A 15,787-nucleotide genomic window follows, 5' to 3' on the forward strand; every position below is an offset into this window, starting at 1 on the left:
AAACTCTACACATTGCGTATGAGGGAAGGTACGCCTATGGTCGAACCCCTTGATGAGTTAAATAAAATCATCATAGACCTGAAAAATATAGATGTTAAAATTGAAAATGAGGATCAAGCTCTTATTCTACTAGGTTCTTTACCTCCCTCGTATGAGCATCTTGTTGATACCTTGTTGTATGGAAATGATACGATCTCCATGGACGATATTAAGGCAGCCTTGAACTCTAAGGATTTGCAGAGAAATGTGTCTAGTAATGGAGAGGAGAGTTAGTAATGGAGAGGAGAGCTAAGGTGAGGGGCTGGTTGTGAGAGGTAGAAGTGAGAAAAAGGGTTCTAGTAAAAGAGACAAGTCTAGATTGAAATCTAAGGGTAGAAAATTGAAGTGTTTCCAGTGTCATACGGAGGGGCACTTTAGAAAGGATTGTCCAGAGAGAAAAGTTAAAGGGAAAAAGAAGGAAGAAGGAGAATAGCTCTTCTGGTGCTGTAGATGCAGTTGTTGCAGAGGAGAGTTCTGATGATGGTGAAAATGTTCTTTCAGTCACAGTTGGCCCTTCGGGGAATGAATGGCTTCTTGACTTGGCTTGCTCCTTCCACATATGTCCAAGGAGGGATTGGTATTCTACTTACCGATCAGTGGATGGTGGTAATGTGTTCATGGGGAACAACATTTCTTCTAAAATTGTGGGGATTGGAACAATTCGAATTAAGATGCATGATGGTGTGGAGAGGAATTTGACTGATGTTAGGCATGCTCCTGACTTGAAGAAGAACCTTATCTCTTGGGTACCTTAAACTCCAATGGGTACAAGTTCTTAGCTAAAGGTGGTTTTGAAAGTTTTTAATGGTGTCTTGATTTTGATGTGATTTTGATGAAGGGAAAGCTGCTACATGGTCTCTATCATCTTCACGGAAGCATAGTTACAGGTGCAGCTTCAGTAACATCAGGAGGGGATACAGACAGAGATACTACTCAGTTGTGGCACAAGCGTTTAGGCCATATGAGTGAGAGGGATATGACAGTTTTGAGCAAACAGGAGTTGCTACGTGGGCAGAATGCTGGGAAGCTAGACTTTTATGAGCACTGTGTGTTTGGAAAAAGAGCGTAGGGTGAAGTTCAGTAAAGCTATTCATAGAACCAACGGTACAGTGGATTACATTCATTCAGATCTTTGGAGTCATTCTCCTGTGCAGTCAAAGGGTGGTTATCGATATCTTCTCAGGTTTATTTATAACTATTCTAGGAAGGTCTGGGTATATTTTATGAAGCACAAGAATGATGTATTTGTCATTTTCAAACAGTGGAAAGCTTTGATTGAAAACAGGCAAGAAGATAAAGAGGTTCAGAACTGATAATGGCCTGGAGTGTTGTGAGTTTTGCCAGAATGAGGGCATAGGAGGCACCACACAGTTGTAAAAACACGTCAGCAAAATGGGGTTGCAGAACGGAAGAATAGAATTCTCTTGGAAAGGGCTTGTTGCATGTTGTCTTATGCTGAGATGTCTAAAGACTTTTGGGCACAGCCTGCTACTTGGTGAATAGATCTCCTTCCACTGCGATTGACTGCAAAACTCCACAAGATGTATGGTCCGGTACTCCTGCATATTATTCAGATTTAAAAATATTTGGTTGTCCTGCATATGCTCATGTTAATGATGGTAAGCTTGAACTTAGGGCAAAGAAATATTTATTTCTTGGTTATAGATCTGGGGTAAGGGGATACAGATTATGGTGTATTGATTCGTCTAAGTTCATGCATAGTAGATATGTTAAATTTGATGAGTCTGCTATGTTGAAGGCAAGAAAGGAGGTTGCTAGTGCAAGAAGAGATCAGGAAGGAAGTCAGGAAGCAGATGGAGCAAATGGAGTTTGAGGTTGAACCTTCACGGTTAGTACTAAAAGAAACCTCAATCCCACCTATTCATGATGAGATGGAGGATCCTACAGAGGATGAGGGTGCAGTAAGGATGTTGCAGATGAGCAATAATATAGCATTGCTACTGGGAGGGCGAGGAGGCGGATTAGGCTGCCTCAGAAATTTGGCTATGCAGAGTTAGTGTCCTTTGCATTGACTATGGCAGAGACTATAGAAGTTCAAGAACCTGTTACTTACCATGAGGCTGTCACAGGGAGCCATTCAGCTCAATGGAGTATTGCTATGAGTGAGGAGATTGAATCTCATCATAAAAACCAGACTTGGAAGCTTGTGAAATTACCAAAAGGTAAAAGGGTTGTTGGTTGCAAGTGGGTCTTCAAGAAAAAGGAAAGAAACCCAGGGATTGATGATGAGAAGTTTCAAGCTCGTTTAGTGGCAAAGGGCTATCGTCAGAAAGAAGTATAGACTTCAATGAAGTGTTCTCACCTGTTGTGAAACGTAGCTCTATCCGTGTGTTGCTTGCTATGGTTGCTCTGTTTGACTTGGAGTTAGAGTAACTTGATGTCAAGATAGCCTTCCTGCATGGTGAGCTTGAGGAGCAGATTTACATGCATCAACCAAAGGGGTTTGTTATCTAGAGAAAGGAGGACCATGTTTGCAGCTTGAAGAAATCCTTGTATGGCCTGAAGCAGTCGCCTACATAGTGATACAAGCAATTTGACACTTTCATGCTTAGTAACGGTGAGCATGACAGTTGTGTATATTTGAGGAGGCTCTCAAATGAGACATTTATATACTCATTGTTGTAAGTTGATGACATGCTCATTGCTGCTAGAGAATATCAGAAATCAACAAGTTGAAAGACAAACTTAGTGATGAGTTTGAGATGAAAGACTTGGGTGCAACAAAGAAGATTTTGGGGATGGAAATCTTGAGAGAAAGGAAAGCAGGCAAGTGGTATTTGTCATAGAAGAAATACATAGAAAAAGTCCTAGAGCGTTTTGCTATGCAAAAGTGTAAGCCTGTGAGTACGCCACTTGCTGCCCATTTTAGACTTCATTGGCTTTGTCACCGCAGACCGCGGAGGAGGTGGAGCACATGTCACGTGTTTCATATGCAAGTGCAGTTGGTAGTATCACGTATGCTATGGTTTGCACTCGCTTGGACATTTCGCATGCAGTTAGTGTTGTTAGCAGGTTCATGGGGAACCCGGGAAAAGAGCATAGGCAGTGAAGTGGACTTCCGTACTTATGTGGAACTTCAGATATTGGTTTGGTGTTTGAGTAGTAGTATTGGGAGAAATGTTTGTGGATATTCGGATTCAGATTATGCTGGTGATCTTGATCAGAGGTCTTTGACGAGGTATGTGTTTACTCTTTGTGGTAGTGTTGTTAGTTGGAAGGCAATATTGCAGTCTACAGTTGTGTTGTCTACCGCAGAGGCTGAGTACATTGCACTGACTTAGGCAGTGAAGGAAGCCATTTGGATGAGAGGGCTACTTGGTGACCTGGGATTGCCATTGGAGTCTACAGTTGTGTATTGTGACGACCAAAGTGCTTTCCATCTATCTAGAGATCAGATGTATCACGAGACGACGAAGCATATAGATGTCAAGTACCACTTTGTTCGAAGAATTGTGTCTAAGGAAGATATTGCTGTGAAGAAGATTGGTACCGCAAAGAATCCAGCAGACATGATGACCAAGCCTATTCCTGTGGCCAAGTTCAAGCATTGCTTAGGGTTGGTGTTAACAGCTTGTGAGTGCCCAGAGGGGGCTGTTGCAAGAGGTGATTGGAGAGAATTCAAGCTAAGGTGGAGATTTGTTGAGTTGGATGTCTTGCATTCAAGCCCGATTGGGGTCCGAAATATTGTGTGACCTGGATAAGGCCCGTTTATTCAGCAATGTGTTGGCTTTGCCCACCATTGCCTGGGGTCTAGAGGCGTAGCTCCGGCGCTTGGCCTGGCCCGTTTTATGTGTTTTTCGGCCCGATAAGACTAACTTATGGACCACTTTATATAAAGGGCTTTTAGGGCTTATTTTGCATGCTAGTCTTAAAAAGAAGGTTGAGAGCTCAAAAGAAAGGGGGAAAGGGTGTGCTAGGGTTTCTAGTAGGTTTGGTGAGAGAGACACTGATCTTCTCTTGTAATCTCTTGATCTAATAGTGGATTTTTCTCATTGCCTCTGCCGTGGAGTAGGCTTTGCAGAACCACATAAATCTTCGTCTTTTGTGCGTTTGCTTGTGTTGTGTTGTTTCGTTTTGCTTTGCCATTGAAATCGCAGATCGCGTAAGAAGAGGGGTTTTTCTCAACATTGTTGTCTGTGAACAACTAGATTAAAGAGATTCCTTTAGTGTCTATAAGTCTTAATCAAATGATGTTTTCTCAATTATGGTCCTTTGTACTTAACAATCAATCAGATTAGAGATTCACCATGCTTCTAAATGCTTCGAGCGAGGTGTTGAATGGTCTATCTCAATCTTTTGAGTATTGTTGTCTATGAACAACTAGATTAAAGAGATTCCTTTACTGTCTAAAAGTCTAATCAAAGAAAGTTTACTTAATTTCTGTTCTTTGTATTCAACAATCAATCATATTGAGATTGACCCTGCTTCTAGGTGCCTAGAGCGAAGTTTTGCATGGCCTATCTCAATCTTTTGGGTATTGTTGTCTATGGATACCTGAATTAAAGAAATTCAAAGAACCTACTTTCCATACCTTATTCTCTTTCCTTCTGTTTAAAATCCAACTCAGGAATAAGCTTTAACCATAAAAAGAGTCTAAAATCAATTTTGTTAAAGTTTTCCCACATCCACCAATTCCAGTCAAGAGACCGGGTTTTCCCGGGCATGAGGGGTTCCTAACACCTTCCCCTCATGTAACCATATCCCTTACCCAGATTTATAATAAGGCCATGCTGAAAACAGAGTTAATTAGGGGCCTAGGCCCCAAACTACACAACAACTTTGATTATCGTCGTCCCTCTCGTGAAATTCGGATTCTTATCCCAAATTCACTAGAAACACAGTTCATGAGTCCTAGGCCCTAACCTAGGTGGCGACTCTGAGAACCTCTCATTTCCCGTGAAATTCGGATCTTTATCCCAAGTTCACAAGAAACGCAGACACAAACACACCCCCAACCAAAAGGAAACAAGAGAACAATTAACGAAGCACACACCCCAAGTGTGGGGAGATAGGGAGAGTCGAGCCCCCCAAATAAGGGTGGCGCGCTCCCTCCGCTATCCGGGATCCACAGTTTGGTTGCACAAAAGCATGGTAGCCATCAGAATTTGGTCCAATACTCCCCGATCATCACCTAGCCTCGGAGAACAAGGTTGCGAGGGAGCCATTTGTTCGAAACTGTGTAGAAGGTCTTAGAAGAAGTTTTGGATTACAGGGGGAGTGGCGCCCTAGGTCGGGTACCTCTCACCAGTCGGATTGGAAATGCCCTGGCTGCGAGTATAGAAACTTTGGAAATCGCAGCCTTTGTCGGAGGTGTCTGAGAAGGCAGAAGGAAGTAGCTCGAGGAAGGGGTCCCTTTGGAGATCCGTGTGATTTTACCCATTCGATCGAATTCTACAAAGGTCCACCAGAAATCAGAATCCCGATGAAGCAGATTGAAGATCGAACCTCGGCTCTAAGATGCTTGGTGGGATCATTGACTAATAGCAATTGGAACCTGGAAGAGGTATGGCTGAGTGCCAAAAGACTTTGGAATATGCCCCAACTATTAAAACCTTTCCACATTGGTCCATTTCTAGTCCTCTTCAGCTTTAAGTTGGAACTCCAAGCAAATTGGATTCTTGATAGAGGAAGCAGTGCCCTATGTGATTTCTTCTCCTCGTTGAAATCCTGGAACCCAATGCTCACCTCGACTACGAAAGCCAGATGGATTAGATTCTATGATATCCCGCTACATGCTTGGACCCCTCAACAATTGAGGCTCTAGGGAAGCAATTTGGGCAGGTAATCGAAGTTCAATTGACGGGTAACCATGATCATTGCATGAATTATGCCTCTGCAAAAGTATTATCATCGGAATGGAAATATCAGATTCCTTTCATCCGCCTTAAGATAGACTCAAGAAGCTTTTTAATAAGTACTGAGGAGGTAGAAGAAGGAATAACAACTAATGATAACCAGTGCCCAGTTATCAAGGAAGACATTTCTAGTTTTTCTAAAGTGGAGGAGGATAAGCTCAATTCCCGCAGGCAATTGCCACAGGAAAAATCATTCCGTGGGAGTAAAGGAAAAGCTTTTCCAGAAAATGGAGGAAGGAAGGAAAAAGAATCGTTGGTGCAATCTTTTAAATTTGAACCAAGTAGGATGTCAAGGATCGAACCGCAGAAATTAGGGTCTAGTATCTCGAGCCAAAAAAGAAAATCAAGTAAATCTAAACAAATGGACTTTCAGAGCGTACTAATACCTGGAATAAATGTTTTGCAATCGAAGGCTATCAGAATCGTACAGGGGAAAGAAAAGAAAATGAAATCAGGACCTTTGATGGGCTCAAGGAAATCCAACGTAAGCCCTAAAAAGATAATAAATAAAATTAAAAGGGCCAAGGAGGGTACGAGTCAATATCGAAGGAAACGTGTCTCTTTGCTGTAGCTGTCGTAATAGAGAATTTTATGTATTGAGAGGTGGCATTCAATCCCAAAAATATAATCATTGCCACAAGCCTCCGTCGCTTCGGGCCACTAAAGGAGGTCTTTCACTCTTTAAAAGGAAGCTCCTGGGTCGCCAAAAATCAAGAAAGAAGAAGAAAACAAAATTTCTTTTAGTAGCTTTAAGTCCAATGGAAAACCCAATCTCATCAGGAAAAGGCAATGAAGATGACAGAAAGAGAAAAGGAAGATAGAGTGGGACGAACCAGCAGAAGAGAGTAAAAAATCACCCAACGTTAAAGAGAGAAGACCTTATGAAGGGCCCCCAACTCCTAGGGAGTTAGAGATGGAAATCCTAAAGAAGAACTGGAAGCAGTTCAAGGCAGACACCATAAATAATATAGGAGAATTCTTTCTTTTAACTGGAACGCTGTGTCCCAAAATACAAGCTACCGTTTTTTCAGAAAGCCCTAGCAGAAGAGAGAGAGGAAAGGAGGCTGCGATGGGAAGCCCAACAAAGGGCGAGAGAGAGGGTCGACGTAGTTTCTTCTCAGAATTTTGCGACCTGTTGAACTAAGGAGGAGGTCAGTTCATGGGATGAGGCGGCTGACTTCCTGGCTTTAGGGGACGTTTTTGGGACAAGGTTGGAAAACCAACTAGCAAAGGAAAAGGACAAGGAAAAGAAGGACGTCAAAAGTCAGGGTCAGGTAAAGGATGGGTCTCCTGACCCCAGTTCTTAGAAAATTTCCCCCTCCCTTTTACTTGTAGATATCTTTTGGGTTTGGTCTTTTGTGTTTTCTTTTTTCTACTTTATGGCTTTTCGATTTTTTGGTGTGAAATCCTTCGTAGATTCTTTTCTAAGTTTTTGATGGTTTTTGGATCTGGAAGGTTCAGATTTATGGCCTTATAAGGTGAAGGAGTTTCAGGGGATTAGAGAGGGTTTTTTAAAGGGGATTGCTGTCTTTAGTGAAGTTCAATCTGATAGATTTTAGCATTTCTTTATGTGGTTAGGGGGATAGATGAAGTCGAATTTAGAAGGTTTGATGTTCTTGGTAAGATTCCTCATCACATGCTTGAAAGATGTTTTAAAGTTCCCCAAGTGATACCGAACGTTTTAATCCTTAGTAGGCTTGAGAGACGTCGGTATTTCGCTCGCAGAGGTGCTTTAGCCTGGTGGTGTGTTTTTTCCTGATGGGCTGTGATGGAATTATGTTTCTATGTTCTACTGTTTCACTGATTTAGAAGATGGACCTTTGTGGCCTCCAGATGGGATGAATTGTAGAGTTCTCTATAGGCTTGAGAGACCTTGATCTTTCGCCTACTGGGGTTTTTTGCCAGAAAGCCATTAAGTGGCTGTCTAAGCGGGAGCCATAGATCTTTTATGAATGGATGCTCAGGATGTTGTTAGAATCATGGCAGTGACTATAGTGAAGAAAGGGAAGTTGAAGCGGGTCAGAAGCAGTCTGACATTATCTAGACCTTTTAGTTTTTCATCTCTTCATGATTTAGAAACACTTCTAACCATGCTTTATTGATGCTTTGTAATACTAGCTGGACTTCTGGTCCCCAATGTATCTCTCATAGTATCAATGAAAATTTATGTCGCTTTTCAAAACAAAAAAAAAGGTTTTATAAGACAGTTGTGAGGCCAACCATGCTATACGGCTCAGAATGTTGGGCCACCAAGAAGCAGCATGTGCACAGGATGAGTGCAGCGGAGATGTGAATGCTTAGATGGATGTGCGGCAACACAAGGTTAGAAATAATTAAAAATGAAGACATCGGTAAAAAGGTGGGGGTGGAACCAGTTGAGGAGAAGATGAGAGAACATCGCTTAAGATCGTTTGGGCATATCCAACGAAGGACATTGGATGCTCCAGTGAGAAGAAGTGACTCATGCCAAGTTGATGGAGTAAAAAGTGGTAGGGGCAGACTGAAAACAACTTGCGTAGAAACAGTGAGGAAAGACTTGATGGCTAGGAACATAACAGAGAACATGACCTTGGATAGGAGAGAATGGAAGAAAATGATCCATGTAGACAAACCCAACTAGTGTTAGGATTAGACTTAGTCAATTTGAGCAGGGTAGATTCTTTCACCTTCTACATGAAAATTTTCTAAAGGATTCATTTGCTGACCCCAACTAGTTTGGGATAAAGGCTTAGTTGAGTTGAGTTGAGACAATATCAAAACAATATTAAAAGAAGAGGTAAAGGGAGATTAAATTGAGTAATTATGATATTAAGAAAATATGCAATGGTTGTAAGCTTCGTGTGATGCTCTTTACGAGAAGATGATTCAATATCGGCTTAAATTTCAGACTTAAAGGAAATGTGCAACCAGATTAAAATAGATGAAATCTCAAACATAGAACAACAAGAAAATCAAATGGCACTTTAAAATTAGTAAAACTCCAGGCCTTACCTCAACATTAAGACCCTTCTTCTTTCTACAGAGAGCTTTAAGAGCAATATTAGACTTCATCCCATATTCAGTAAAGTGTTTTATGATTGTTGAAGCGGAATGTACAAGAATATCAGGCTCGGCATCTTGAAAAGCTTGCAAACTTATCATGGGCTGCAGAAGTTTAGAAAATGAGCGATGATACACTCAATGCCTAAAGTTGAGATGAAACTAGCAAAAAAAAAATTTTCTGGTAAAGCAGTCGTGATAGTTAAATCGATGGTAGTAAGAGCAGTGTGCACAGACTCTGTCACAAATATCTCCGATATTTTCAAAATATCATGTTTTTATCGCGACATTTTGATAAAACGACAAAATCCAGAACTAATCCCGAGATTTTAAAAATATAGCGATATGTTCATTTTTATCATAAAATATCGGGATAACTTTACAATATTTTATTTCATATTTTTTCTTAAATTTAATACCTTTATGTAATTTTTAAATAATTTTAATTTTACCTTTCGTCCCGATATAAACCCGAAAAAAAGAAAAAAAAAATTAATATATCCTTAGATTTAGGTATGCATGCCTATGACATAACCACAGCCTGTTAAGATATATCTATCAGTAATGGATAAAGAGAACAGAAAGAAAAAACAAAACGGGCCAAAATTTGCATTTCAATATCTAACAACAGCGAATGCAAGGTACTTGCCTGATCACCATATACAGAGAACAACTCAACCCTCATAATCTCCAACTTGTATAGTGTTGAGCTTATGTTGCCCCCGTAATCTTTGGAACTAAAGCTCAAAATTTCCCCATCTTCAAAAAATAAAAATTAAGAGCTAAATATACAGGATCATGTCATTAATTTTAATATACCATCTAGCTTAACGGTAGCAATTTGTAAATTATCCATGAAAAAGGAAGACTTAATACTGTAGATCTATTCAAATCACCAATTAAATTGTAAGTTGCAGCCATTTGTTCCTCTTCTTTTTCTGAATCATCTGCAAGTTATAAATACAACATAAGACTTTGACTTAATATTAGTAGAACTACACTGTTTATTATTCTTTTAGTTCACACCGAGTGACATGTGACATAAAGTACCTCTCCAATCTGAGACATATCCATCACCATCTTCGCCGTGAAAGAGTTTTCGTAAGTAAGATTCTTCATCGATGAAAGCAGGTCTAAGACACCCCACAATCGAAAGCCCATTTGATGGATGCTCCATCTTTCTGTAATACTTGGCATCAACTGCCTACAAAAGAAAAGGTGCCCTCAATATTTAATGCAATCAGAAAGAACAAATCATTAAAAATCCATTGTTCAGGTTGTCTGTATGTAGAATTGTGAGAAGTTTTATATTTTGTCACTAAAGATTTATAATGTGACTAGAGCGTCCAACACTATTTTTCAACGTTAGTATTTCAAAGATTTTCATCTTTAGGCCCTCAAAGATTAGGCATATAGAAGTACAATTTCTTTCTGGTAGGTATTCAATACACCATCTTTAAATAGAGATCTTATTGGTATTTAATATACAATCTTTAAATAACGACTTTATTTTCCCTAATGTAACTTTCTTTTAGATCAAGTCAGCCATGATAAAACCCCTAACCTCAAGGTCACACGATGGAGTACCATTCAAACACATTGTGGGCTTGAAGCCTTGAACCAACTGAATACAACTGGTTTGGAACAAAACCCAGATAAAAAATATAAATAATATGAATCACATTTTATAAGAGGAGAGGAGAGAATAAGACCTGATAATGCTTGCCGCAAAGAACTGTATGATCTATGTTAATTTTGGTTCCCATTCCAAAAATTAACCTAGATACATTGAAGGTTGGATGAGTTCATCAAGAAAAAGCATGATATTTTCTATACATCATACAGGCTAAACGATTCTTGCAGTCACTGATCACAGACATTTGCCATATGAACAGACATTTGCCATATGAACAAACATAACAATGGAGTAAGGACAAGCCCATACTTTCTCTGATTTAAATGTATGGAGAGCTATGATTTGTGCACACGGACACGAGTGTAGCGTGTCGACACGGACACGGAGTAACGGACACGGCAAACCCCCAAAATTTAGAAATGGAGACACAGCTAAAATAAAAAAGTATATATAATCATAATTTGTGGATACATATTCGTTTGTCGAGTTTCGACGCGAATACGAGTTGTCTGACTAGACAACATCTAAAAAACTAGAAATGGTGACACGCACACACACACATATAATTACTGTTACTATCATAATTTGTAAGAATATAAATATGCTATTCATTTAACAAACTAACAAATCTTAGAATTAATCAACTATAATCTAAAACAAACATGAGATAAAAATCTTGGAATTAATCAACTATAATCTAAAACAAACATGAGATAATCAAATAAAAATCCATTCATCAATATGATAAAATGAATATAGTATTGCAATAAGAGTTTGTTAATTTGTTTAGGGTTTCAGGTTTATGGGAAGGGATATAACAGTAAATACTAGTTAAAGAAGAGCTAAAAGAAGAGTTAGTGATAAAAGAGGTAAACACAATATTCTATAATAAAATAGAATGTCACACTTGGCACGGTACTAACACTTCTAGCAGTACATTTAAAAATGTCCAAAGGAGAGTCGACATGTGCACACGTGTGTCGTGAGTGTGACACAGTACTAACACTTTTAGCAGTACATTTAAAAATGTCCAAAGGAGTGTCGACACACGTGGAAATGCGTGTCGTGTCGGACACGGCACGACACACGTGTCAACAATAAATTCTAAGTATCGGTTAAATCATAAATGGAGAGTAACAACCATGTCTATAAGTAATCACCTTCGACAAGCGCTTTGCAAAGAACACGGGATGAACCCTTCGCAAGGTATCAGGCATCCCCCAACTGATCAGGGTACTGGCCACTTCGGTATCCCCAGTCTGTTATAATTGGAAAAAGAATGCATATGACCCGCTTAGCGTAGGATTAGTAGGATGACAATTGTTCAAGGAAAAAAGAACTCCAAGAAATAAGCGGTAGCGTACCTCTTTATTATCACTGTCAAAAGAAAAATCATTAACACTACTACTGTCTGAATGCTCAATATAGTTACCACTTGTCCTTTTGTTGCCTCCATAAACTGCAAGGTCCATCCCAATCAAAACATTCTGAAAGAAATGTAACAAACAGCAAATATAACATTTTCTTTAATGTTAAACCATTGCAATTTAAAACAGATTATTCTCATGAAACATAAGCATGGGCATTTCTCACCACAGGGCTGCTTGCTCCAGGGTCTTGCAAAATGTTTTCATCATCAAAAATTTCAAAAAATACATCTGAGGAATCAAGTAAAAAACATCAGGTCTATGCGACTCTCTTTTTTTTTGAATGCTACAAAAAATGATAATGTTATGATACTACAAAAATGGTTTTAAATTTCGGCCAAAATCCGAAATTTCAGCCGAAATGTGTCAGTTTCAGTGTGGACCGACACCAAAAGTACATAAATTCGGTGTCCGCCCAAATTTCAGAAATTTCAACCAAATTAATTTCTTTTACAAAAACTCCATTGTTCGAAATTTCGGCCGAAAATTCCTAAATTCGTTTTTTTACCAAATTTCGGAAGAAAGAGAAAAAATTGAGTTTCAGTTGTGGCCGAAACTGACACTGAAACCGAAATTTCAATCCTTGACTAGAAAGCCGAACTATGCATGTTACAAATGAAATAAATGCACACCTCCATAATCATCAATAACATATTGAAATTCAGTCCATGAAATATGTTGATGTGGTTCACAGTGTACCATCCCCGGAAAGACCAGCATTGCACTGCTGTTTGCCTAAGACAAAAAACAGAAAGTGACCATATTTGTTGTCAAAAATAGATTTTTTTTGTGAATGGTTGTTGTCGAATATAGATAAAATATTAATGATTGATTCCTCAATACACATGGTATATCAATGTTTCTATTTCTACATACAGATCACCTCAAGAGTCGTCCTGGCTATTTCAGCATCTGTGAGCACCTTGTCCCTATTTCTTTCATTCTCTTTCAGTTCTTCGAGAGGATGATAGCCCCGGGATTTTATATAATTAGATGATTCAGGTACTGAATCTGGGTAATCTGCAGCAACCGAAACTTTTGATAGAGAAACCTCATGTCCTGTCGGCAACCATTGAGAATGTACTGTTCCTAAAAATGGGTTCCTGCATCTAAATCTAAGAAAACAAAGTTTAGTTTTTCAGTTGTAGGAAAGGATGATGGTGACATCTAAGTGACGAGTGAAAGATATGCATAATGCAAATGCAAGACAAAATTTTAAAAATAATAAAAACTGCTTTTCAAAATTTCAGCTTACAGGGTATTCAGCAATGTTTCGTAATGAGAATACAAATCAGAAAATCATTTCACTTAAATAATTCCAACATAAGATCAATGACATAAAATTCATTGTATATAACTAAAGTATTAACACTTTGAGGCATTTCATGGAATCCACTTTTACTAATTAATCATTCAACAAGAGTCGACAACAATGTAGTAGGAATATCCTGCAGTAAAAAAACGGAGGCTTCTGAACGGGTGTTATTGTTTTATAAACTATGAGGCCAGCCGCTGATGGAACAAGACTCGAACAATATCCATAATCCCATTAATTGAATGTCCATGGGTGAAAATCTCCCAAACAAATGTATAAATTCCATTGATGTAATCTTAGGTGTGTCATTAGACAATAAAACTGGTAAGACAAATCCAAATTAACCCAGCTTAATCCTCAAATAAGATTTGATATTGAGGACAGTTATAAGAACCATATCATAGTTCAGAAATCAAATTAAATCCAATGCATACAACAAATGAATGAACAGAGCGCTGTCTATTAGGAGTCATCATTCTTTCATGCAATGGAAAAGCTAGAGCTTAATTTTCCTCAAATTAAGGACCGTTAATTTAACACCATGGAAATAATCCGATTAAATCTTATAAATGCATTAACAAGTTTTCTTCCATGCACACTGATGAGAGAGATTTTGGAGAAGAGAAAAGTGAGTTAGGGAAAAACCCCCCTAACTAATGTGTTTATATAAAGAGAAAGATAAGTACAATGGCAACTATGCCCTCAAGCTTATTACATATATCCAACACTCCGCCTCAAGCTGGAATGTAGATATTATACATTCCCAGCTTGCTACAAATATCATTTAACTTCGACTTAGGCAAGGGTTTGGTGAAAATATCTGCTAACTGGTCCACAGATTGAGTAAAGGAAACATGGATCTCGCCCCTATGGATTCTCTGGTAAATAAAATGGCAATCAACCTCGATATGCTTGGTTCTCTCATGGAAGAAGGGATTGGTGACTATGTGAATCACAGCTTTATAATCACAGTAAAGCTGAGCTGGAGAAGAAGAAGGAAAGCCAATCACTGTCATGAGGGAACGTAACCAAAGAAGCTCCTCACTCGTATGGGACATAGCTCGGTATTCTGCCTCGGCGCTAGCCTTCGAAACAACCTCTTGTTTCTTACTTTTCCACGACACTAGATTGCCACCAACAAAGGTGCAGTAACCCGTGGTTCTCCTATCTGCTAGAGATCTTGCCCAATCTGCATCACAATATCCTTCCACCCTGACATGTCCATTTTTCTTGCATAGCAATCTTTTCCCTAGTGCCCCTTTCAAATAGCAGAGAATCTGAACTACTACTGCCCAGTGAGAGGTACGAGGAACACTCATAAACTGGCTAACTACTCCAACTGCATAAGAGATATCTGGGCGAGTAACAGTGAGATATATGAGCTTACCAACCAGTCTTCTATACCTGCCAGGGTCTTTCAACAGATCTCCTTCCTCTGGAATAAGCTTTACATTAGGATCCATAGGCGCAGATATAGGTTTTACTCCAAGATTCCCAGTTTCTTCCAGTAAGTCCAACACATACTTTCTCTGTGATAGAGATATCCCATGAGAGGAATATGCCACCTCTATCCCAACAAAGTATCTGAGTCGGCCCAAATCCTTTGTAGCAAACTCTTTTTGTAAGAAACTCCCCAATCTCTAAATTCCCCCTGGGTTACTACCTGTAATGATGATGTCATCAACATACACAATCAAAAAAATGCTCCCTGCAGAAGATTGATGATTGAACACTGAATGGTCTATTGCACACTGTCTAAGTCCAAAGCGTATGATAATCTCACTGAATCTACCAAACCGTGCTCGTGGAGATTGTTTCAAGCCATACAGTGGTTTCTTAAGGCGAAAAACAGAGGAGGACATCTCCCCCTGAGCAGCATATCCTAGAGGCTGCTCCATATAAACTTCCTCTTGGAGGTCGCCATGTAAAAAAGCATTCTTGACGTCTAACTGATGTAGGGCCCAACCATTATTAACTGCCATGGAGAGTATCACTCGAACTAAAGGAATCTTCACAAGTGGTGAGAATGTCTCATGGTAGTCAACCCCAAAGGTTTGAGTATAACCCTTGGCAACCAGACGGGCCTTCAACCTTTTAACTGTCCCATCAGGTAGATACTTGATTGAGAATACCCAACAACAACCTACTGGTCGAGCCCCATCAGGAAGAGGAAAAAGATCCAATGTCTGGTTTGATCGGAGTGCACCCATTTCTAGATCCATAGTAGCGCGCCAGCCTGGATGTTGAAAAGCCTCCTGTAATGACTGTGGTAACACAACAAAAGACAAGGACGAAACAAAGGCTTGGAAAGAAGAAGTCAGAGACGATCATAAGAAACAAAATGAGATATTGGATATGCAGTAGAATGAGATCAAGTGCGAGATGCGATAGGAGAGTCAGAAGCAATGACAGAGGAGGGTAAAGAAGATACCTAAGTAGGCAAGGCAGGGACCTC

General features: G+C 39.4%; 1 protein-coding gene across 8 annotated transcripts in view; it reads right to left on the minus strand.

Annotated features, from left to right (window-relative positions):
- LOC143890034 (Pentatricopeptide repeat (PPR) superfamily protein) overlaps nucleotides 1-15,787 on the minus strand; it is a 98,525-nt gene that overhangs the window by 19,105 nt on the left and 63,633 nt on the right. For 5 of the 8 annotated variants that reach the window (XM_077394548.1, XM_077394544.1, XM_077394546.1 and 2 more), the window contains exons 3-11: nucleotides 12,901-13,132; nucleotides 12,650-12,752; nucleotides 12,184-12,248; nucleotides 11,955-12,077; nucleotides 11,751-11,849; nucleotides 10,005-10,158; nucleotides 9,851-9,901; nucleotides 9,604-9,713; nucleotides 8,907-9,059 (exon numbers count right to left, since the gene is read on the minus strand). In XM_077394548.1, the coding sequence (XP_077250663.1) occupies nucleotides 8,907-9,059; nucleotides 9,604-9,713; nucleotides 9,851-9,901; nucleotides 10,005-10,158; nucleotides 11,751-11,849; nucleotides 11,955-12,077; nucleotides 12,184-12,248; nucleotides 12,650-12,752; nucleotides 12,901-13,132 (1,090 nt within the window). The remainder of the gene's footprint in view (nucleotides 1-8,906; nucleotides 9,060-9,603; nucleotides 9,714-9,850; nucleotides 9,902-10,004; nucleotides 10,159-11,750; nucleotides 11,850-11,954; nucleotides 12,078-12,183; nucleotides 12,249-12,649; nucleotides 12,753-12,900; nucleotides 13,133-15,787) is intronic. The other 3 variants (XM_077394550.1, XM_077394551.1, XM_077394545.1) reach the window with 2 other exon arrangements.

Source organism: Tasmannia lanceolata, unplaced genomic scaffold (genome assembly GCF_043159265.1).
Source record: "Tasmannia lanceolata isolate RefF3 unplaced genomic scaffold, GAP_Taslan_0.1 ptg000013l, whole genome shotgun sequence".
Classification (NCBI taxonomy): Eukaryota; Viridiplantae; Streptophyta; class Magnoliopsida; order Canellales; family Winteraceae; genus Tasmannia; species Tasmannia lanceolata.